Source organism: Jaculus jaculus, chromosome 20, assembly GCF_020740685.1.
Source record: "Jaculus jaculus isolate mJacJac1 chromosome 20, mJacJac1.mat.Y.cur, whole genome shotgun sequence".
NCBI classification, from domain to species: Eukaryota; Metazoa; Chordata; class Mammalia; order Rodentia; family Dipodidae; genus Jaculus; species Jaculus jaculus.
The window spans coordinates 12,550,693-12,576,439 of record NC_059121.1 but is presented as its reverse complement, the minus strand read 5'-3'; the positions used below and the strand labels follow the sequence as shown (position 1 = coordinate 12,576,439).

Below are 25,747 nucleotides of genomic sequence, written 5' to 3'. Positions count from 1 at the left end.
GGCCAGCCTGTATAACGTGGTGAGACCCTATTTCAGACAAACAATCACCAGAACTGATTTTTTAAAGTCTGATTTAAAAGTGAGCAAAAGATGAGATATTTCTTAAATGAAGACATATCATAACTGATCATCAGACTAATGCAAGCTAGAGCCACAGGGATACAAAGACAAGAAGTGACAAATGCGGGTGACCGTGTGGGGAAAAGAGAGCTGATGCAGTGTAGGTAGGAGTGTCAATTATTCTTTATGTTAATTTACACTGGAAAACAGAATGGAAGTTTCTCAAACAAGAAATAGAACTATAACACTATCTGTAGTGAGAATACACTAAAAGGAAATGAAATCATGATATCAAAGATATTCCTACACATTCACACTTATTGCAGTGCTACTCTCTATAGCCAAGATATTACATCCATTAACACACCCATTAATGAATGAGATTTTAATGTATATAAACAATTGAATATTATTTAGCCATATAAGGATAAAGCCATGTCATTTTTGGCACCATGGACAGACTATAGCACATTTTACTAGGTGAAATAAACCAGACAGAGAAAGACAAATGCCACATATGCACATTCATTTGTGATAGAAAAAACAGTTCATCACATTGAACAATAGTGGTCACAACTAGAAGGGGAAGATGCAAGGGAATGAGAGAACGGTTGGCCAGGTAACAGATTCCAAAATATATGGCTACACAGGAGAAAGTAGTTCTAAAATTCTACAGCACAGTAGAATAACTATTGTCCACAAGAATTCATTATATACTTCAGAAATTAGAAAACAATTTGAAAGCTCCTAACACAAAACTGGCAATATGAGTAATGCTAATTGCTTTAATTTGATCATTGCACATGTCAAGTTAGTGAAGATATTATGTGTACATTAAAAACCAGGTAATCAGTAAGTGGGAGTGCCTGCTGCACAAGCACGAGAGCCCAAGGCGGCCTGGTTTACCCAGAGCGCTACTCCCAGTGAGAGTCTGTCCCAAGGACACACACAGGTGAGTGATGAAGGGAAACACTCATTCTCATCTGGCCTCCACATGGGTGTATGGGGCAAATGTATGTGCCTGTACATGGGCATGTGCATCACACACCACGACTCACATACTTTACACACAAGAAAGTCCATTAAAAAGTAAATTAATCAGCTGGTGGGGTGGCACTCACTTTAAATACCACATTCTACAGAGGCTGAGGTGGGAGTATCACAGTGAGTTCCAGGCCACCCTGGAGCTACAGAGCGAGTTTCTGGACAGCCTGGGCTAGAGAGACTGGCACGCTACACCGAAAACAAAACAGGCCTGTGGTGTGCATGGCTCCCATGCCCTTTTCTTAAGAAAAAAAATTGGGGAAAAAAAGGAAGAATGATAGAGAAAAAGCTATGAAGCATGCTCAATACAATCAATTATCAACTAATGTAATTTATATCTTTCTTGAGATTCCATTCTATCTATGCTACAAGACTGAAAATGCCAAGTACTGGTAAGAATGCAGAGTAAATAGAAGTCTCATATGTTGTTGGTTGGAGTGTAAGATGATCTAATCATTTTAGAAAAACATCTGGAAATTTCTTTTAAAATTCAACTCATACCTGCCTTGTTGCCCATTATTTACCCAAGAGAAAGGGAAACATATGCTCATAAAAGACCTGCACATAAAATGTTCATAGCAGAGTATTCATGCATGACAATTGAAAACTAAAATAACCAGCAATAGTACAAAGAAAAAGTGAATAATATAATGGATATATAGGTCAGCAACAAAAAAGAGTGAGCTTGGTAAGACAATGTGGAGAGATTATCAAAAACTTTGAATTTAAGGAAGCCTTAAATAACAGCATGAATATGACATAATTTCATTTATATGAAGTTCTGGACAGGCATAATTAAAGTAGCTGAGACTAGAAGGCAGAATAATTATTGCCTCTTAGAAGCAGTTGTGAAAGGCAGTTGCTGATTGCAAAGAACTATGAGGACTGTTTTGTACTGAGTTTGTGTCTAAAAACCTCATAGGCTGATATTCTAACCCTCACTGCAATGGTATATGAAGGTGTGGCCTTTGGGACACAATTAAGACCATGAGTATTGAGCCCTTCTGAATAGGATTAGGAGCCTTATAACAGAGGATGGAGCTGATAGGAAAGAGATTAGTGTCTAAGAGCTCTTTCCCATCTTTGTGTCACATGAAGATACAATGAGAAGATGGAAGTTTGCAATTCAGTAAAGGACTCTCACCAGAATTGAACCTTGGGGCATCTACATAGTCTTTTAGTCTCCAGACTGTGACAAGTAAAATTCTGTTTAAAATCCTTAATCCATGATGATATTTGGTTATAACATGTCTACACTGACAATGACTATGACAATTTTGGAGGTAATGGCGAAGTTCTGTGTACCAACAGAGCTTTGCAAATATGCATTTGTCAATAATCAAAAAGAGGACAGGTTGATGCATGCATTTCATTGCATGTATTCTTACCTCAAATGAAAGCAAATAAATTATTGAACTGTGGCTTGTGGTACATATGCCCAAGCACTGGGAAGAAAATAGCTACAGTTCACGTTGAAATGCACCAAAACAGGATGGAGTATTAAGTGTACCAGAACTGAAAATGCATGGCTTTAATAGAATCACAAGGGCAAAATGTTGGTGACGAGTACAGTTAGTATGGTCAAATTCTTTTAATATTGTTCCAGTGTATAATTTTTTAAGCAAGATACTAGAAAAACAAGCAGTAAATATTTTTTTCTTAAAGTACATTTTAAAATGTGTCCCCAAAATTCAATAAAATTCAGTGTTTTTTTTGTATATGTATAATATGTGAGTATTCACGTGTGAGTGTAGTGGAACATGAGGTCAGAAGAAAACGAAGTCTAGTGGCTAGAGAGATGGCTTAGAGGTTAATATGCTTGCCTGCAAAGCCAAAGGACCTAGGTTCGATTCCCCAGGACCCACATAAGCCAGATGCACCAGGTGGCACATGCATCTGGAGTTCTTTGCAGTGGCACCACCATTCTCTCTCTCAAATAAGTAAAAAGTTAAAAAAAAAAACCCTGTGAATGTAGGTCCTTATTGGAGGTGAGACCTCTTGTTCACCACTCTGAACTCCAAGCTAGCTGGTCTCTGATCTTCAGGAAATTCTCCTTTTTCTGCCTTCCCTCTTGCCATGAGAGTGCCGGTGTTACAGATGTCTGCTGTATGTGCGTTCTGAGGGTCTGAACTCAGGCCATTATGTCTGTGCAGAAAACTCTATCTACTAAGCTGTCTCCCCTCCTTGTTCGTATTTTGAGAGTGAAAAAAAAAAAAATCTTCCTTTTACTGAGCAAAATTAGTGCTTGATACCTGCCCAAATTAAAAAGTAAAAATCTTTTGAAACTCTGAAAAAAATGTCAATCTGGCCAGGCATGGTGGTAAACACTTGTATTCCCAGCAATTATGAACCTGAATCAAGAGGATTGTGAGTTTGAAGTCAACCCGGGCTGAACAGCAGGAACCTGTCTCAAAAAAACTAAATAAGGATAAAGAAAGAAAAATGAAACTGTAGAAAGATCCTTGGCTGTTGACTAAAGAAAAACTCAGGTTTCCTTTTCTCTCTTGAGTTAGTTGAGTTTATATTGGCATATTTTGTTTTAAGAGGATAATTACAAATATTCAATAATTACAAGATAATCTAATTTACCCCAAGTTTCCAGCAGAGCTTACAAATATTTAGATGATTTTGATGTCTATATATCTTTTTAAGGAACTTGTACCTTATTAAAACAGACTTTAAAATATAATTTCTGATAATTTGTAATAATATCTAAATAGTTATCACAGGGAAACTAAAATATAAGACATAAAGTGACTCAAGCTCTACCTTTCTTGGACTTGTAAGCACTAATTTTAACTAGTATGTGCGTGAATGTGTGTGTACTTGTGTGTATTTACACACTCTTTTAGATTTGTCGAGCTCTCAAGCATGAATGCTCTGCCAGGTTATACGTTACCTCCAGTATAGGGTTTCCAGTTATAATATTTTCCCCGGAAAGGCATATTGTCAAAGTCTGCACACTGTTTTTCTCGAAAATCTCGGGAACCCAAAGGGCATGGCTAAAATAAAATAAAATCATCAATGGTACCATTGTTGTAAAATACCAAAACCAAGGGACAATGTCCCTAAAATTCAAATTCCCTGAGCTCCACTACCTTACTCTTTGACTGTAATTTAGGCATTTATTTTTCCCATTTTACAGTAAGACTGCAGTAACTGAATTGTGATCTTGGCTATCCAAGACATAACTAAAGTCATTTAAACAAAGTTAAGTGTTCTTAGAGAGCTTCCACATAATCTTGCATGTCACAGTCTACTCTGATCAAACCAGCAGGAATCTCCTTATAAACACACACAGAAACTAGCGTGAGACGCTAAAACACATTTTCCCCTGATACCAGTGTTTGAAGTCCAGATGCCATAAATTGTTCTAGGTCTTCAAGGAACCATTTAACATGACATTCAACATGAAAAATTGTAGTTTGAACCCCTGCAAATAAAGCTGTTTGCTGACAAATATCATACTTCATGTGTGGATTGAACTAGGCAAAATGCATGGCCTTGTATCTAAGCACTTTCAAAGTCAAAGGATTTGAAATTACTAAAATTTACACTTTATCTTTTAATATCACAGGAAATAAAATACTAAAGTGGTTCAAACAGTAAACATGTTTTTAGACAGTAAAAGAAGAATGCTGAAAGCATAAAGAGACAATTATTGGCTTATAAAAGTTTGAGATGCTCCTTCTATCTCAAATGTTTAAAGAGAAAAGTCTTGCCACTCTAGCTAGGTATAGATCCCAAACGCTATGTAATCTTTCTGAATTCAACTGCAAAGTAAACACATAACCGGGCTGGAGAGATAGCTTAGTGGATAAGCGCTTGCCTGTGAAGCCTAAGGACCCCGGTTCGAGGCTCGGTTCCCCAGGTCCCACGTTAGCCAGATGCACAAGGGGGCGCACGCGTCTGGAGTTCATTTGCAGAGGCTGGAAGCCCTGGCGCGCCCATTCTCTCTCTCTCCCTCTATCTGTCTTTCTCTCTGTGTCTGTCGCTCTCAAATAAATAAATAAATAATTTTTTTAAAAAAAAGTAAACACATAACTAAAAGTATATACTTCTGAGCAGTATTTGCTTTTAGAGCTCTGTGACATTAAAAACAAAGTTATTGATCTTGAAATACTGAGAAAACATTCCCTTAAATATGGAAGAGAATATAACATTATAGAAAATTCAGTTTTTGTAGTGGTGAAACCCACATGCTTGCACATGCTAGGGTAAACTCTCTAGTACTGAATTATATTCCTAACCCTTAAAATTCTTAATTACCTCTACAGTGTATAGTCTGGATTTAAAAATGTTATTTACTAATAGCATAACTTTTCCCTGAACCCATAAAAATTTTAAGAAACAAACTTTAACTTTGCCACTTTCAGGCATCAGAAAAAAATAAACCAAGTTCTATTCAAAACTTTAAAAGCTAATCTCTGTTTCTGAAAACACACCATAAAATTCATATTAACCTAAGCAGGATAACTGATGCTGCTATTTTTTTGCCATGAGTGTACGTCTATTGAATATATTTATGAGAATGAAGTGACATCTTTATTTTCTATAAATAGTGTAGGGATGGTTGGAATGCTGGATTAATAGATTGCTCAGTACCTTGTCATCACTTACCCTATACCTCTCTGCCTGGGGGCAAGATCTATAGTGTCAGAATGTTCTAAGCTATCTGCTTCGCTGCAGAGTAAAGTTAGGCTGGAAGACAATGTTAAAGTTGACCAAAGGCTTTCAGAAAGCTTACTTTGCAAAACCACCTCCTAAGGGCACTATCTTTTATCATAATACCTGATTAGTAATCAGCAATTCTGTTCTTTAGTGGATCTCTTCCATGGCACTGGCCCATTGTGGAGCTTTGGCTTCCTCATTATTTAAAAAAATTGTTCTTCTGATTTATTAAAGTGATTTGAAGATTTAGTGAGTTTATTTATATAGTAAAGTATATTATAGCCTACAAGTCATAAATATCATAATAGCTATACTGGACTGAGTGCCAATTCAGTACTAGGAATAGCACTAGATGTTTCACATATGCTATTTCTTTTAATTCTCAAACAACCCTGCAAGTTTGGTATAATTACATCCTATTTATTTAGGAGCTGACAGAAGTTTGGTGAGGTTAGGTGAGTTGCCAAGGTCAAACAGAAAACAGTAAGAAAGTCTGAATTCAAACTCAAGGCAATTTAATTCCTAAGTGAGTGCTTTTTTTCCCCTTTAAACCACAATCCTAGCTTCAAATATATGCTATAATTTTCTTGTCTACACAACCAAGACAATAATACTATTTAAGATTTAAGCGCTGGATTAAAAAAAAAGGAGTGAATAAGAATACGCTTATAAAGATGGCTGAGAATATACTCAAGTACTACACAATTTGTACTTAAACTTTAGAACAGATTATAGACAACCTAAAAACACTTTTACTCCATATATATGTGTGTGTGTGTGTGTTGTGTGTGTATATATATATGTACATATATATATATATTACACATAGGAAGCATAAAGCAAAGAAGGCAAATGAAATGTTTAAGAAGGGAGATTAATGTGACTTTCCAGGCCTGGAAAGAGGAGTTTAGGCACTGCACCAGAAGTTCTATTCTGGTCTGCTGTGACAGTAAGTCTCGGATACCACAGAAGAAGAAAAACAAAGATTATTTTGGTTTTGAAAAACAATAGCATAGGAAATTTCATTTTAGAAATGTAAGAAAGTCTTTTTCATGATTCCCAACATTTCTTATTTAGACTTTATAGAAAATTTAGTTCATAGCCTCCACACAGCCAACTTCTACTCTTTCCAAAAATCAAGTTTTTCTAGTAAGGTATTTACATTACTAACCTTTAAATTCTGCTATTTAAAATAGGCATCATATACACACCACTGCCTTCTGAGAGCATCTTGCATGAGAATCTTAAGTGAATGGAATAAAAATCATTCAAGAGAACAAAAATGTCTGTAGGAGCATTCTTGTATGCAAAGGTTTCATGCAATAATCAAAGCTGACTTCTAAGCAGCTCCTGGGCAAACATTTTCAGAGACTTGAACAAAGAAAAAGAATCCTTATAATGGTCTTGCCAGATTAATCATAGTATTTCCTATCTTTTTACATTAATAAAAAAAGCTGTCAGAGATCAACCACTTATGTTGCATGTTCACAGAAGAGAAGTGTTTCCTGAATCAATGAACCCTCCAGCTTTGTGATTTCCACAAAATTCTACTGTCCGAGCCTACATTCAAGTAGGCAATGCCTATTAGTTTAGCTAATGATGTGAAATTCAGTTTTATTACCTGGTTGAATGGTGAGAACAAACTGTATTCAATTCTTCTATGCTTCTGTATGTCTTTAATAAATACCTCCTGTCTTTTCAAGATAAAAATATACTAGCTTCTCCTGTAGATTGCTATTGTCATTAACTAGCATTCTAGCTTGCTTCAGAACCATTATGTGAATATTAAGGAAGTGTCTTGTCTAGAGCTTTTGGAAGATGATCCAGTGGCACCAAAGTAAGAAACAAATGGCCTACCCAATACATCTTAATGCAGATAACCTGTTTCATAGGACACTATCCAAATAAGCTGGTTATATATCTGTCTAAAGTGGCAGCACTGCCTTATAGCTGGACTTCCTTTTATGATACATTTTTAAACCTCTATTTTTGTCTTCATAAAATTTTTGTTTTTATATGTTGTCTCTTCTACATTTGTCAATTTTTCACTTTAAAGCTGGCACATGAGAGAGAGGGTGAGAGACAGTTAGTGGGAACACTGTCTCCTTCCTACTGGGGAACTTTTCTCTTGCTGTCCTTCATTTGTCTGTGGTATGAATTAAATCAACATTAGAAAGAAACCAGGTGTCATGTTTTTGTGTTGCTAATCTTTAAGACTATTTACCTATGTTGATCTGAAGCTTTAATTTTCTTCTAATTTAACCAAAAGAAAGACTACTGTATATTTCAATCTGACTCACCCATAGAGGGTCCCTCAGGGATATCAACTGCATATTTCAATCTGATTCACCTGTACAGGGTCCCCACAGAGATGTCACGCTTCAGAAGCATAAAGTGCTCTATTGTGGATTTATCTCTTCGTGTCATGTTTGCAAGACAGATGAGTCTTAAAACTGGTATTATTTGCTCTTGTACTAGACATTTCACTAAGAAGCTTACAGCAGCATTGGTGACACATCGCCAGCAAGGGGAAGGGCCTTGTAGTACATAAAGAACTGACTCGACCTCAGCTTTATATTGTGTCCCATTTCCTTTGACTTTCTAAGTCATTCTATTTTTCAGTCAAGATTTAATGCACTGTTAGAAACTAATAATCGTAATAATATAATAAGTGTTATTTTGCAAGCAAATCATGAAAACTTAAGCAGGAAGACAAAGTACCAACTAGTCAATGACAGAAATGGAAAGATCAAGGCTGGAGAAACTGCTCGGTGGTTAAGGCACTTGCCTGTGAAGACCAAAGATCCAGGTTTGATTCCCCAGGTCCCACATCAGCCCGATGCACAAGGTGGTGCATACGTTTAGGAGTTTATGTGCAGTGTCTAGAGGCCCTGGCATGCCCATTGTCTCTATCTGCCTCTTTCTCTCTCTCTAATAAATAAATAAAAATTTTTTATTTAATTTAATTTATTTATTTATTTGAGAGTGACAGACACAGAGAGAAAGACAGATAGAGGGAGAGAGAGAGAATGGGCGCGCCAGGGCTTCCAGCCTCTGCAAACGAACTCCAGACGTGTGTACCCCCTTGTGCATCTGGCTAACGTGGGACCTGGGGAACCGAGCCTCAAACCGGGTCCTTAGGCTTCATAAGCAAGCGCTTAACCACTAAGCCATCTCTCCAGCCCAAATAAATAAAATATTTTAAAGTATATTTTAAAAAGAAATGGAAAGACAAAAATAATTATATGATATAGGAAATTGACTGGCTTAATAGAATAGGTTGTAATTCCTAAAAAATTCAAGTAGAATACATTAGAATCAACCAGTCTTCTAGCTTTTCTACTCCCTATTGATGAACTCTGAACAAAAGTTAGAAAGCACAGAGTGTGGCATTCAGTGAAAACCCTCGCCTGTGCTGGGCATGCAGCTCGCTGCTCCGCAGTAGGGCATTAGTGGGGCACTTGCCTAGCATGTGCAGAGCCTGTGCTTGATCTGTATAGAGGGTAGTGGAGGAGGTGTGGCTCACACTTATAATCCCAGTGCTTGTAAGGCTAAGGCAGGAAGAATGCCAAGAGTTCAAGGTCAGCCAGGGATACAGAGTGTGAGATTCTGTCTTAAAAAAAAAGAAAGAAAGAAAAGAAAACAGAAAAAGAACCCTCATTCTCCTGCTGCTTGACTACCTGCATTATCTAGTTCTGGATTTTGACATGAAAATTATTCCAGGATTATTTGAATCTATCCTTTGCGTTTGTTACATTTAATACTTATGCGTGTTTTCATAAATGCTAGCTGTCAACTTAATTTGAATAGGAAAGTTCAGATCTTATTTACAGGCTCATAAATTATGATGTACATAAAGTTATATAAATATGCATGTTATAACAAAGGAGGGTAGTCTATTAAGAGGAAAATATGTTCTTTTCAATCCTGTAAATTAGAGTAGCCCGGACATAATAGACTTCGTATGTTATAAAGAAAATGAACATTTAGATTATATTAATTTAAAGTGTACACACATGCTTGTCCTCAAATTACTGTATAGTAAAATTCATTCTCTGATGACAGGAGAACACTGAACTCTTGCACATATGGCTTAATCTTTCCTCTACTCAACTCACCTTCATGGTTTATTGATAGATTCCCTTTCCCAAAATACAGCCCATATATATCAGAAGCTCTCTGGATAGATTTATAAAATATAGGAGTTTTTGTTCTAATATGACACATTTCATTCCACAAAACGGTACAAAAAAAACAATAGGCATCTGGGAAAAATGGGTTGCAGGCAGACAACTTAGGGGCAGATTATATTTGTTAACTTTCAAACCAATAAATACTGAAGTAAATACAGGCTTCTGTCTTTTTAAAATGCTGAAATAAGTTATGATAGAAGGGTTGAGGGTATTAAGTTACAGAGTCAAAAGGCAGAAACACACAAGAACTTCTGGAGCTGAGAATATGTGGTTAAACTGAGGAAAAACAAGAATATAGGTGAAAGGTATAGTATAATTTTCTCTACCATTCACAGGCTATAACATTTGGTGGCATAAAACAATACCATCAATTAGAAACTAATGTGCTGCAGAAACAAAGTTATAATGAAACATGTTATACCAAAGCTCTGTACTGACCATTGTTTTTCTAGATTTATTTTTAAATTTTTGTTTGTTTGTTTGTTTGTTTTTCAAGGTAGGGTCTCACTCTAGCCTAGGCTGACCTGGAATTCCCTATGTAGTCTCAGGGCCACCTCAAACTCACAGCAATCCTCCTACCTCTGCCTCCCGAGTGCTTTACAGGAAAGCACCTTAACTGCTAAGCCATTTCTCCAGCCTCTGGATATCTTTTATTTCCTGATTTCCACTCCCCAGGTCCCATGTAAGCCAAATACGCAAGGTGACACAGCACAGGTCGTACATGCACACAAAGTAGCACACGTGTCTGAAGATTGATTACAATGGCTAGAGGCCCTAGCACACCAATTCTCTCTCCTCTCTCTCTCTACCACTCTCTCTCATTAAAAAAAAAGGGCCAGTCTGTTGGGCTTTCCTCAAAAGAATAATTTTTTTTTTTAATGAGACAGAATATAAAAGCAATTCACTTAGAGAGCAGAAGAAGCTATCTGTAACAACTTTCCTCCTACCCAAGAAAGAATTTTAAGCTCTTTCCTGTTACTACTGGCAGGGCAAAATGCTTCAGGTGCTCAATGTTGCACTTCGATTTTTGGGGTTCCTCCCCACTACATATAGCACTATCTGTTGATTTGAATATAAAGTGGTATAGTATTTGGGTATGATCTACACACATCTCCCATATAGTTTAAATAATTTCTAGATTGCTTGTAATGCTTGACACTAATTCAATAGTTGATGTATAATAATTCCATTTATTGAGTATAGACATGTTTCAAAAAGTGTTTAGTTAAATATGCCAGTGTGGAGTCGGTAGATGTAGAGACCCAACTGTAGTTTAGAAATGAATTAAGGTTAATTTTCTTTGAGAATTTTATATATCAACATTTATAATTTTTATGATTTTTTCCTACTGCATGAGATTATTTTATTCTATATTGACTAAAATGGTTGTCACTAACGATGAATATTGAAATTTTAATTAATAAAATTTAAAATTCTATTTTTCAGTTATTCTAGTCATATTCCACATGCTCAGTAGCTAATTGGGCTGGGTGATCATTCTGGATCAGGTGAGTTTCATCATTGAAGAAAATTCTATTGGAGACTTCTAGTCTAGATTACATAGTCTAGAAAATTTAAATGTTCATATATTTAATTATATTAAAGATGGACCTATTTCACACAAATTATGCTCATACAACTTGATTAACTTGGATAAATGGAAAATAAATTTTAGTGTAATAGATAAATTATTTCAAGATCTGAACTGGTAGAGACAATATTGATGAAGTCAGCATCATTAATTATTCAGACAATCATGATTCACTTTCCCTTGTAGCTCACTGAAAACTGAAAGAAAATATAAAAATAGCCATTGTAACTTGGTCATAGAGATTTCTCAGTGCTTAAAGGTGCTTGTTTCCAAAGCCTTCCATCCTGGGTTCAATTCCCCAGAACCCATGCTAAAAGCACGAAGTGGGGCTGGAGAGATGACTTAGCGGTTAAGCGCTTGCCTATGAAGCCTAAGGACCCCGGTTTGAGGCTCAGTTCCCCAGGTCCCACGTTAGCCAGATGCACAAGGGGGCGCACGCATCTGGAGTTCGTTTGCAGAGGCTGGAAGCCCTGGTGCGCCCATTCTCTCTCTCTCCCTCTATCTGTCTTTCTCTCTCTGTCTGTCGCTCTCAAATAAATAAATAAATAAATAAATAAATAAATAAATAAATAAATAAATAAATAAAAATTTAAAAGCACGAAGTGGTATATGTGTCTGGAATTTGTTTGCAGTGGCAAGAGTCCCTGGCATCTACTCTCTCCCAAGTAATTAATTTTTTTTGAAAGAAGAAATGTCCACACACCAATACTAAGCTCTACAATTTGAGTTCCTGCTACAGCTCATGAATGACATACAACAAGCTTAAAATGCCTTGTCAGTTTTTTTTTCATTTTTGGTTATCTGTCAGGAATTATTCATGCTGTATAATGCCTATATAATTGTATGTCCATTCATAATATTCCATGATGATGTCAACAGTTGGGAACTGAGATAGGGGTCTGAGTTTCTCATTTCTACCTAACAGTCTGATAACACAATAGGTCTTCATTTCCATCCGTGTATAAAGTGTCTATTATTTTACATTTGTGACATTAACCTAAATCACTATCAAGCTTAACAAACAAGGGCTATTTTCCTTAAGGACCTTGAGGAGTAGGAAAGTAGTTCATAGTCTCACTGTGCATAACAAGTGCCAATCAGAGTGTCTTCAGTATCTATACGGAAGCCCTGCCCCCCCATTCTGCACTAGCTGAAGCTCTTTGAACTCCCCTCACCTCCACTCGAGAGTTTAGCCATTATTTCCATGCCCATCCTGCAGATCTCTCATCACTGAGAATGTGCCTACTTGTCATATTTTATATTTAAATGCATTCCCTTCTGATCTCCTCAAATTCCATCTGCCTTACACCATGTTTCCTAGAATGCCAGTTTCTTGGCCTTAATGATTTTTTGAAGTCAGGCCCTTAATTTTCTCCCAAATAGACCCCTTTAGACTCCTATTTCATCTACCCTACAGCCTATGGCACAGTGCTGTAGTCATTAAATTCTTCCCGACTTGTGTATTGTTCTGTGGTACTCTTGTCTTTCTCCAACTCATTCTCATCCAAATCATCTTTCACAGGTTTCTTAATGCCTCAAGAAAAGGTCATACTTTTTCCACATGCCATCCTTGCACTTAATTTTGCTTCAATCTAGGATGTTCTGCTTTTTGCTCTTTTCTTTCCTGGTTGGCTCCCATTTGCCTTTCAGATCTCTAACTACTCATGGGGAGGAATCTCTAAGTCTCTAGTTAGCTCACTTGACAGTTCAGTGTGCTACATACTATTTATAGTATGACACAATCACACAACATATCACTGGTTATTCTTCATTAGGATTTTCCTGTATTTAAGTGATTTCTCTCAGAAATTTACAAGATCCTCAAGAGCAGAAAATGTCTGTCATCTTACAACAAACTAATATAGAGTTAGGGATTCAATCTGAGTAAATGAGTAGTGCCAACAACTTAAAAAGATCAGTTTAATTATTGCTACATGTAAATATAGTAAGATCCAAGTTTAATAGAATAAAGTATGATAAACTCAAGTATATTAGAAGGCAAAGGAAATTAGGACAGAAATAGAGAGGATTGAAATTTTATGATAGTTCTCAGGATAGGCCCAATTGAGGTGATAGCTAAGTAAAAATGAAGGCACATACTTAGCCATGACTGTACAAGGTAAGGTGGTGGGGCAATCCAAACACCCTAGGCAGCATGAATTGGCATGTTTAAGGAAGGAGGTCCATGTAGAGTGAATATGGAGGAAGTTGATAATAGATTACTTCAAAGAAGCAATGAAGACTGGATTGCATATACCTTGCAAGCATTTGTAAGAGCATTAGATGTAAATAAAAGGGAGCAAAGGGCATTCAAGAATAACAAATAGGACTGACTCTGCCACCTGTTTTGAGATCTGAAGTTGCAACTTCAGTTGTAGGATACTTGTTTAGCATATGAAAGGCCCTAGATTTGATCTCTAGCACTTTAAATAAGTAAATAAAATAAATAAATATCAGACCAGAGTAGAAGCAGGAGAGGTAGCAAAAAGTAGTCAGATATTTGCCAAATTTTTTAGGCAAAATCTAGCACAATTTCCTGAGAGATTGGATGGATATCCATAATGAGACAGAAAGGACTAAAGAAAGAATTTTGGCTTAATTCAGTAGGAGGTGACATATGAGGTTAGAGGAACAGGCTTATAGAACCACTCTGTAGTACCCATTAGACATTACATGTCTATTTAAAGTCCAATCAAGTAGTAAGATGTGTATCTGGACCATAGACCAAGTCTGGGTTGAAAGATATTAGGGTCAAATGGGGTATAATACAATAGTATCAAAAGTACTCAAACTAATAAACTCACCAAGGAAATAAGCATTAGTAAGCAGAGGAAAGCAGCCAAGGACTAAAGCCTAGGTACTATAACACCAAGGAGCCTCTAGAGGAGGGTTGGGGAGATGGGCCAGTAAAGTTCTTGCTTCCCAAGCATGAAGCTGTAAGTTTGGTCTTCAGTACCCTGGGAGAAATGCCAGGTGTAGTAGTGGTGTGTGCCTGTAATCCTTGTGCTAAGGAGGAAGGAGCAGGAATACCTCTGCGGCTCACTGGCCAGCCAGCCTAGCCTAATTGGTAAGCTCCATGCCAATGAAAGACCCTGCCCAAGGAGATGGACAACATTCCTGAGGATGACACCTGAGATTGTCTTCTGTCCTACACACACACGTGCACACACACACACACACACACACACACACACACACACACGTATCAAAGAAAAGTACAGGCACCAGTCGTGGGGAATGAGGATTAAATAATACCGTAGAACAACCAAAATGTCATAAAGACAAGGAAGATGAAGACTACATACCCACTATTGGGTTTAGCAATATAGAAATTATCTGTGGCATGACAGAAGTATTTCAACATTATGATAAAGGCACAGGCATGACAAAAGCAATGTTAGAAAAAATCAGAAAACAGGAATTCTGTTCAGTATATACAGACAAGCTTTTTTTTTTTTCAAAATGCAAGCAGAAAAGAGGGGAAACAATAGGCAATGGGCTTTGGGTTTCTTCTCATCTTTTAAGACATTTATTTATTTATTTATTTATTTATTTATTTATTTATTTATTTATTTATTTAAGACACAGCCAGGGAGAGAGAGATAGAGAGTCAGTGAGAATGGGGACGCTAGGGCTTCTAGCCACTGCAAAAGATGCATGTATGTGCCAGTATGTGCATCTGGCTTACATGAGACCTGGACAATCAAATTGGGGTCCTTAGGCTTCACAGGCTTGCACCTTAACCTCTAAGCCATCTCTCCAGCCCAGCTTTTGTTTTTTGATAGGAACATATTTGTATGCTTATAGAAAAAAGTAGAAGAGAGCATGTTGGAACAATTTATGGAATCACAATGAATTAAGACAGAAGCAGAACTGAGAATATGAATGAAGCATAGTAGGTTAATAATATGATATTATGAAATGAAAGTTTCATATAAACATGGTGCTTAGATAGGAGGGAGAATGAGGTACAAGGATAATGAGATGTAAAGATATTCAGTCCACATCTAGGCCTAGTCATCAAAGATGAAAGGAACAAAACAGAAGCCCCCAGTTTGTGAACTATTAAGGGAACAGTAGATTCAAGGAGAACCAGTTTTCATACACAAAGGAGGGAAAGAGAAGGAAGATTCATAGAAGTCAAGAGTACAAGAGATTTTGCTGGCAATGGATCACAAATTCTCAAGGGCATAGACTTTTACTCGCTGGCATGGCAGAGAACAGAAGACAGTACACACAGTCTCATAAGGTTGGACGCCGGGGGCTGAGAGATGATGTGAAAATGAGAACAGGAGCTTAGAGTGATCCTTTGGGCCGACAAGCTGTTAGGCTGAGCAATTCGGGGCGTGTGGCTCTCTTAGAACCTGTTGGGGAGAAGGCATTTGCTCCTAGGCTGGAGCTTCTGCTCAACCCTTATTGATAGAATTGATGAAGGAAGCTTAATTTTTAGAGGAGTTTTAGAAATTCTTAGGAAATTCATGTGGTCCTCACACACATGAATTTCTGATAAAATAGCTTACAAGTTAAAGTTTTCACTACTATAGGGGGAAGTAAGCTAACTTTTCACAGTAGATTTTGGTTTTACTTACATCTGTGTTACAGGAGCGATATCGTTTCCTTTCCCCAAGGCAGTATTTTCCACCTCCTGAAGGTCTGAAAAAACATTTTGTTTAACATGTGAATGTAATATGTCTATCTACACAAAGAGTACATATATTCCATTGATGAAAACATATTAAAATTTCTGAAGAATGTAAAATATGGCTTCATTAATTATTAAAGAAATTATGATGGCAGCTGTGAGTAATGATCTTGATTGTTCAACATGAAAATGCAGATAATGTCTATGACTAATTTACAAGATTTGTTCTGTTTTACATTCTTAAGAAAAATTAAATCAATATACTTTAACTATCATAATACAATGTTCACAGTATTCACTCCAATACAATGAGCTTAAAATAATCACTTATTTATCATGCAAAGACATTCACCTCATATCCAACTAACCCCTTTCTCTTTTCCTTTTGATGGGAAACAGAACAGAACACTAAGTAACTTTCTAGAAAAAGATTTAGTTCAAAATAAATAATAGAAAAATGAATATTAATCTTATTTCAAATATTATACAAACGTTAAATTCAAATGGCTTTGCATTAGATATAGATCATATCCAAATTTGTACAAAAAGGGGTGATGGCACATATTTGACTTACACAAGTTAATTTTAAAGTATTTCTGATTAGGGAAGTGCATATGCTATTATTTGGCCATGTTATTATTAAATGGAAAAAATTTCCTCTTAAAAAGAGGTCCAGGTGATCTTCTTTTATATCTGGGCATATTTTATTTATCATGGGGTTTCATGCTTGGGGTCATTAATTTATTGCAGCCTATAGTTGAATTGGGTTCCGTCTTGTACTTGCTTAAAAAGAATCAAGTTCAAATGGCATCATTGGGATAATTGAAGCTACATTTTGGATTATATTTTGAAAAGTCAGTGGGTGCTGACTCTAATAAAGGAAAGGAAATGTTCAGTCTGGACTAGCTTGAAAGAAATGGGTTGGCCCACCAAAACAAGGATATGGTGATGGTGGAAGGAATGACTAACTTATGCACTGGTAAATAGGAAGCTCTATTTAGTAGGCGGGAAATGACTGATAGAAAGTATGAGAATGTTTTTAAAAGATCAGAAATGAGACACTTAGAGAAAGAAAACTATACAAAGAGTTCTGTGTTAAAATGAGAATACAGCATGAATATAGATGATCTTTTATCCTAGAGTGGGAAAAGTAGAAGTGTTAAACCATAACATAGTCCAGAAAGATGGTCCTCATCTTCAGGTCTAGACAAAAATGGATACTTGGCATGCAACAGCTCTGAAGCGCTGAGTGTCCAGAACAGGAAAGGCACAACTGAAGGAACAGTCCACCTGTGCTCAGAACCAGTGTGAGGGAGCTGCGACGGAGCTCGCAAATAGCACAAATGGAGCTGGCCTTACCCCAGGGACTCTGGCTGCAAAAAAGAGAAGTGCAACAGAGGTGTACTCTGACCTGCATGAAAAACAGTCCAGGGCAGAAAAGTGGTGGCAGCTCCGGAAGATGATTAATGAGGCGTGTGAATGGAAACTATTTTAACACATGGGCAGTATTCTTTCATTGTGATTTGTGATGTGAATCAAGGCATTTCAACCCTTGAAGTGCTCTCATTGGTCCTTTTAATACTAATGTAGCAGTAATAATTTTATGTGACATGTGAAAAGACCTTAGTTTTTCTGGGAATAATGGTAATGTAGCAAAAAAACAGATCTGGACTCATCCATAATTAAGTAGTTTTCAGAGGAGGAAATCTATCTGATTATTATTAGATTACAAGTCTGGTCTATCTAGGACATATAGACAATGCTTTTCTATTTTTAAATTTTTTTATTTTAATACACAATGTAGGGGGAAGAAAGAAAGTCTGTCTAACGAAGCTCTTCAACTGTTCTGGGCCTATTGCTTATTCTGAAGACAAGCATTTGGCTCACTAGAGAAACATTTTTTTACAGATAACATGTGAAACCACAGCTTTGAATCATTTCCAACTGTGTCTTTTTGTTGGCTCTGGCTTACTTTAGCTACTTACGCTGGACTGTCACAGTGTCTTAGGGATGAGGAGACGCCTCCCCCGCAGGTCCGGCTGCACTCGCCCCATAGTGACCAGGGACCCCAGCCCCCATCTATGCTCTGGGGCCAAGTGCCAAAAGGAACACAATCTCCCTGATAGCACCACTGCAAGATTTCACAGAAAACATAAAATTAGCTTTTGGGTAGATAGAACTATCAGCACAGATACATAAGGGTCAGGTAATGACTAAGTTTAAGCAATAACATTCTCAAAAATAGATAATTTTTAGACTGTGTTTAGGCAATGATGAAGGTGCATGTGATCTGCAAACTATCTTTAGCCAGGTCATGATCTGCAAATGTCCAACATGTACTAGGAGTCTTAAAAAATACCTCACTTTGTCTGCTGTTGTTGTTGTTATTGTTTTTTGTTTCGCCTTCTCCAGACATTCAGTGTTTCTCATTAGAGTTAGCTACAAACCTCAAAATCATTTTTAGATATTTTAGTGATTTATTAAAAAAATCCTTATATTCCACTATTATTAGAATCCTGGTATGATAACGCAATATGGAAAGTTCCCCAGTAAGGAATTTTTATGATGGCAATTGCTCTTTCTTAAAAAAAAAAAAAAAAAAAAAAAAAAAAAACCCGGTTGAGGCTACAATAGTAAAAGAATGTTTTGTGGTATTTCATCTACACGAGCACTGCAGACATAATAAAAGTAATGCCAAGACACTAGGGACTGGGTACAAAAAAACCCTTATATACTGACTAGCCATGTGTAAGGCCCCTGCAAGAACATGTGTACTAGAATTCTGCTTAGCTTTATTCTGTGCAGTAAACCACACATACTGCATATAATGAGAATGCCAGAAATAATTTATCAGGATACAGACATCACATAACCAGCTCATAACTCTAGCATGATAAATCTTATTTGCAGTGTATGGCAAAATAAAAGTCTTTTTTTTTTTTTTTTTTGATTTTTCAAGGTAGGGTCTCACTGTAGCCCAGGCTGACCTGGAATTCACTATCTAGTCTTAGGGCGGCTCAGTCTCATGGTGATCCTCCTTTCTCTGCCTCCCAAGTGCTGGGATTAAAGGCATGTGCCACCACACCCAGCTAAAAGTCTTTTTTTTTTTTTTAAATCCAAGCATTTGTAGGCTTTTGTTGGATGCATTTTTCTGAATTATCAAAATTTAACTATACCCAAATAGATGTCATAAAAGTCATTTGTTTATATGTATACCAATAGTGAACATAGTTATTGAATCAAAGAAGTATCAACAATGTTAGATAATATTAAAACATAAAGCGACTATGATGTGTGACACTTAGAAATTAATCTGTTCATTATACTAATTCTATCTTCAAATTTGTTGGTTTTTATTTTCAAGATATGTCTGGAATTCTTTCACTTTTTACCTTCATCACTGTCCCTAGACCAAGAACTGGCATTCAAAGATATCTTTTGGAGACATATTTTCACATTATGTCACTTTTTTTTCCTTAAAAGATCTCAGTGGTTTCCTGTTTCCCTTAACTGATTAACGGTATTCCGTGAGTCCTTTTTCTGCCTCATTTTTCCCCTAGCATTTAATAAGGAAGATATGTTATCCTTTTTCTTAATACACAAAGCTTGTTCCCTTCTTGACCAATTTGCTAGGCCTATTAGCAAGTCTCTTACTTATCCACCCTGCACTGTGGCAGATCAAGAGAGAAACTCACACATGCTAGGTTCTCATCACTGAGCTACACTCCATCCTTTTTACTTTTACTGGAGGTGGACGAGGGTGCTGAGACAAGTTCTCACCATATGCTAGGTTCTCATCACTGAGCTACACTCCATCCTTTTTACTTTTATTGGTGGTGGTGGAGGGTGCTGAGACAGCTTCTCACCATATAGTTCTCACCATATGCTAGGTTCTCATTACTGAGCTACAATGCAATCCTTTTTGCTTTTATTGGTGGTGGAGGAGGGTGCTAAGACAAGTTCTTACCACACAGCCCAAGCTGACATGAAGCTGTGACCCTCCTGCCTCAGCCTCCCAAATGCTGAGATCACACCAAACTTCCAAATCTTTATATTGCCGTCTTCTCATCACCTGTTCTTAGGTTAAGTTGCAAAGTGCCATTTCAAACAGAGAAGTTTTTTCTGGATTACCTATGGTTTGAAGTAACATCTTACCAAACCTTCCGGCCCCAACCCACATTTTCCAATAGGGAATATTAATTATTTCCTCTTTTTCAGGTTTTTTTTTTTAACCATTTACCACTATGTTGAACTATCTTTCAAATAACTTTGTTTTAAAGATTTATTTTATTTTATTTTTTTCAGGCGGCAAACAGAGAAAGAGGCAGAGAGAGAGAGAGAGAGAGAGAGAGAGAGAGAGAGAGAGAGAGAAAGGGGGGGATGGGCACCCCAGGGCCTCCAGGCAAATGAACTCCAGACGCATGCACCACCTTATGCATCTGGCTTACGTGGATCCTGGGGAATCGAGCCTCGAACTGGGGTGCTTAGGCTTTATAGACAAGTACTTAACTGCTAAGTCATCTCTCCTGACCCAAATAACTTTTTTGCTTATTTGTTTCCCCTCCTTAGAATGTTAATAGTCTGGAGATTTACATTCGACCAAAGTTTAATTAACTAAAAGAAAAAAAAAATGCAGTTCTTCAAAATAATTAGCCACAAATTAAGTATGTCATAACAACATGGCAGAGCAGGTAAAAACACTCCCATTAGAAGGTATTTTATCAGAAATGATTAGTTCCTAGTATAGTGGCTGGCATCAAGTAGGCATGCAACAACAGTTTATTTAATTACAAGATAAATTATAAAATTCTGTGTCATGTTTTGGTTAGAGAGTTAAGAAATTCATATTGTTTCCTTGTCATTTCAGACCTGCTTGAGCATACCTATTTTTATAGAAACGTTTTACTTTTTTCATTTTCAAGTGATAAAGGGAATCCCATGGGGCACAAGAATAATGAAATATGTAAATTCCAGATTTAATCACATTGCTATATGTACTCACAGAAAGTGGGACAGTGAGAAAGAAAGTTATATAAATTCTCCTGTTTTTCTTTTAAACCGTACTTTTGAGCTGAGTGGGAGAACAGACGCTCAGCCTACACAGCACACACACAAGGTTTTAAAAAAAAATACAAAGAATTAAATTTCACTGAAGCATTTTGATGTGTATTAATATATTTTGTTCTTAATTACCCCTGCCCACCCTCCCTTGTCTCCTTCTCCCTATCTTGTGGGTTCCCTTCCTCCCCACAAATAGTACCCTCTTCTGGTCTTCAGTTCTTATCATTGACTTTTTTTTAATTTTTAATTTTAATTTTAATTTTTTAGTCTTTGGAGACAGAGTTTCACATATCCCAGGCTGGCACTGAACTTGTTATGTAGATGAGTCTGGTCTTGAACTCCTGATCCTCTTGCCTACACCTTCCAAGTACTAGAATTAATAGCATGTCTATCATGCTTGACTTTCTTATAATTAGTACACACTCATTATATTTCACAAACAAATGGCTAGAAGTTTTAATGGTTAAATTCATGTTTTCTTTATATATAATCCATGGAGTTATAATATAATAAGCAATTTTATTTAAAAGTTAGTAAAAAGATTAGTGGGGCTCAAGAGATGGCTTAGTGGTTAAGGTGCTTGCCTTTGAAGCCTAAGGACTCATGTTTGATCCTCCAGGTCCCACGTAAGCCAGATGCACAGTGACACAAGTGCTCAAGGTTGCACGTGCACACAAGGGGATGTGTGTCTGCAGTTCAGCTGCAGTAGGTGGAGGCCCTGGTGCACCTGTCTGTTTCTCTCTCTTACACTCTCACTTTCTCACATTAAAAAAAAAAAAAAAAAGCCAGTCGGTTGGGCTTGCTCAAAAAAAGAAAAAAGATTAACGGATGTCATTCAGAATAATAGTAAAATTATCAGCTATCAGGCAGTTGACAAGGCATTCCCAATCTGATAACTAGTCCATAACTTAGTTAACTAGTTTAAAAGTTACCAATTTCACTCTGTGTAGGAAACTTTATATTACAACTCTCAGTTCTCATTCTAGCAATATTTTAGGCTCTAAAGCCAGTCATTTGATATCTTTTCCTTTGTTTCCCTAACTATGAAATAGAAACTAATTTTAGTACTCGACTCCAATATGGTTTTGATTAGGACTACTTTACAAATCAGTACAGTGCAGACATATTTTTAAAGAAGTTAAAAATCTATCAAACAACTTATTTAGTTTCAATCTCTGGCAGAACTATTCTGTTTGGTTTTTTTTTTTCCCCTTGTTTGTACTTATTTTGGAATCCTTGCTGCTTCACTATATTGTTAGTAAATATATTAATGTAGGATGTGATGATAAGAGAAGAAAGTTATTTAACTTAATAAATGGGTTTAAGAAACTCATATGAGACTTTACATAGATTTAATGATGTTTGAACTAACCAATATATTTGGAGGTTTAATTTGTGAAAATCATGAGTAGAATAATTAAATTATACCAAAGTATACAAATCAAAACATATGTAAAGGTGAGACTTTTGAGTGTCCTATTATCTATTTTTATTCTTTCTTTTACATGAAATTGTCAGAACTATAAAAGCTCTTTTTCCAGAGGCACAGAATATCATATCACTCTTAGCTGAAATTTAAAAATACAGCTGTAACTCGGTTTTTAACCATTCCTTTTCAAGGGTTTTACCCAATCTTGTAATTTGAGGGAATTTTCTCACTAATAGTCTTGTTACTTCAGTCTAAATTATCTAGATGAATTGACTGAATTTGGCCTTCTACTAACTCTGGTGCATCTAACAAGATTTACAATGGTGAGAGAAACCAAACTACAATTCCAGAGAAAACTCACATGCTTGATTTCCCACTCCTTCTAAATTAAATAAATATGCTTTTGTATTACCTAGAAAGATAACATATTTGACTGAAGCTTTAAGTTTCTCTTTTTTTTAAAAAAAAAGGGGGGGGGCTAGAGAGATGGCTTAGCAGTTTAAGGCACTTGCCTGCAAAGCCTAAGGGCCCATGTTTGACTCTCCAGATCCCAGGTAAGCCTGATGTACAAATGTGAGGCAAGTGCAAGGTTACACATGCCCACTAGGTGGCGCAAGCATACGGAGTTCAATTTCAATGGCTGAGGCCCTGGTGCGCCAATACTTTCTCTTTCTCTAACAAAAAAAAATATCCCTTTTCATAGCGCTACTCAAGTGCTGGCTGCATAAGCTGAGTGCCTCAGTTTGGATCCCCAGCAGTTATGTAAAAGCCAAGCACTATGGCTTGTCCCTGTAATCCCAGCTGGCTAGATAGTCTATCTGGATCAGTGAGCTCCAAATTCAGTGAGATATCCTGTCTCACAAAAATAAGGTGGAGAGTGATTGGGAAAGGTGAATGTTGACCTCCAGCCTCCATGAGCACACACACACAAAAAGACTTGCACATATGGATGTGCACACACCACCATACACACAAAAGCCAATATTCATGACTAAATAAGAACACTTGCTATTGGATTAATAAATTTCATTATCTACTTCAAGAGATTGTCTTTAAGAAAACTAAACTGTAAATCAAATCAAGCAATCTAATTTTGATAATGTCAGAATACCACAAAAGAAAATTTCAAGATGAGTATACACAATATCTACTCAAAGTTTTTAAAATATATATGACATTTATTTATTTATTTGAGATAGAGAAAAGAGGGATAAATAGAAAGAGAGAATGGGTGTGCCAGGGCCTCTAGCTGATGCAAAGGAACTCCAGATGCTTCTGTCACCTGTGTATCTGGCTTTGTGTGGGTCCTGGGGAATTGAACCTGGATCATTAGGCTTTGCAGGAAAGTGCCTTAACCACTTAGCCATCTCTCCAGCCCTATATATGATTATTTTTACTAAGTAACCCAGGCTGACCTGGAACTCGTTCTGTAGCTCAAGCTAGCTTGAAACACATGGCAATCCAATCTCAGACTCCCACGTGGTGAAATTATAGATGTGAGCACCACAGCTAGCAATTTAAAAAAAAATAATTTTTTTATTTGAGAGAGAGAGAGACTGTATGGGTGAGCCAGGTACTCTTGCTACTGCAAATAAACTCTAGATACAAGTGTCACTTTGTGCATTTGGCATTACATGGCTACTGGAAAATTGAACCCAGGCTGGCAGGCTTTGCCAACAACCACTGAGCTATCACCCTAGCCCCCAGTGCTTAAAATATTTTTAATATTTTTTATTTATTTTTTGTGTTTTTTTTTATTAATTAGTTTTGTATTCAGCAAATACAGTCAGTTTGGTACTATTATTAGGCTCATCTGTGACCTACCCCCTCCCCATGGCCCCTCCTTGTTGAGGCATATGGGTCGTGCATTGTGGAGTTAACTGAAACCATTTTGGGATGTGATTATGGTATATCAATCAATCAGAACAGAGTCCAGAAAGTATCCACAATGAGAGAAAACCCAAGACTTTAAAGGAAGTGATATTGGTCATTTAATAGAGAACAGTCTCCAAGTCAGAAGAGCTAAGGGTTGGATGGAGCACAACATGATTAAGAATTTTATCTTTCCACTGTGTAGGTATGAGAATGCTAAGGCTACATTTCAGCCTAAATTTTAACCAGAACCTGTTATCCATACTATATAAATTGCTAGAGCAATTATAAGAACTAGATCTTTTTATAACTTCCTTTGTTTATAGTTTGAAGTCCAGTCAAAACACATTATATTCTACCCTTAGTGAACTAAGATTCAGTGTTGCAAATGCCCTGCTGTATATCCAATGCTTGGAAGGGCATACAATAATCCTGTCCTAATACAGCCCTATCTTTCCATGCGAAGATATTAGGAATCAATGTCACTTATGTGTAAGCCTAAATGCTGGTTTATGTCTCTAATAGGGTCTTGTAGAATCATTAAATCAATATTTTGGCAATAAACTGATGATTTGAAACCTTCTTTATGGTCTCCAGCAGGGATTACAAGGATTGGGTTTTGATTATCCTTAATATCCTGTCCCATAACAATGCCAACACCACTAGTGAAGTTTTTATAATCTAAATCCTTATTTACTATTTCATCAAGTGTACTATCCTTCTGATTCCTATCCAAAGTGTTATTGCTGATTCTGTATACACATAAACTTCTCTAGCTGAGAGTTCTATTGATTGATTTGTAGGATGCTGACCCATGCACACACAGTACCAGTGCACTGTCTGGGCTCAAATTTCATCCTTTGGTTCATGCTACTGTCCCTGAGCACATCCATTCAGACCATATGGTTCTTATTCAATCCTTGAATGGCTTATTCAGGCAAACATCCAATGGCTCTAATAGCAATGTCAGACCCCCCAGGACTTATGCAAAGATCAGTTTTTAATTTTTTGGCCATATTTCTTACTCCATCGGCTGAATGTGCATGGAAGTTCCATACTTACATGGAACATTTGTGGAACTGTGCCCCCGGGCAGGGATCCCACATCTTTTGCAGCCAGAATTTGACGAGATCATCATGGATCCAATCCTCTGGATAGGTCTACCCTATCACTCACATAATGCT

The 25,747-nt window shown here is 36.8% G+C and overlaps 1 protein-coding gene across 4 annotated transcripts in view; it reads right to left on the bottom strand.

The window, feature by feature from the left end:
* Adamts6 (ADAM metallopeptidase with thrombospondin type 1 motif 6) overlaps positions 1-25,747 on the bottom strand; it is a 278,164-nt gene that overhangs the window by 81,729 nt on the left and 170,688 nt on the right. For all 4 annotated transcript variants that reach the window (XM_045138994.1, XM_045138995.1, XM_045138996.1 and 1 more), the window contains 3 exons: positions 18,187-18,332; positions 16,149-16,212; positions 4,004-4,106 (listed from right to left, as the gene is read on the bottom strand). In XM_045138994.1, the coding sequence (XP_044994929.1) occupies positions 4,004-4,106; positions 16,149-16,212; positions 18,187-18,332 (313 nt within the window). The remainder of the gene's footprint in view (positions 1-4,003; positions 4,107-16,148; positions 16,213-18,186; positions 18,333-25,747) is intronic.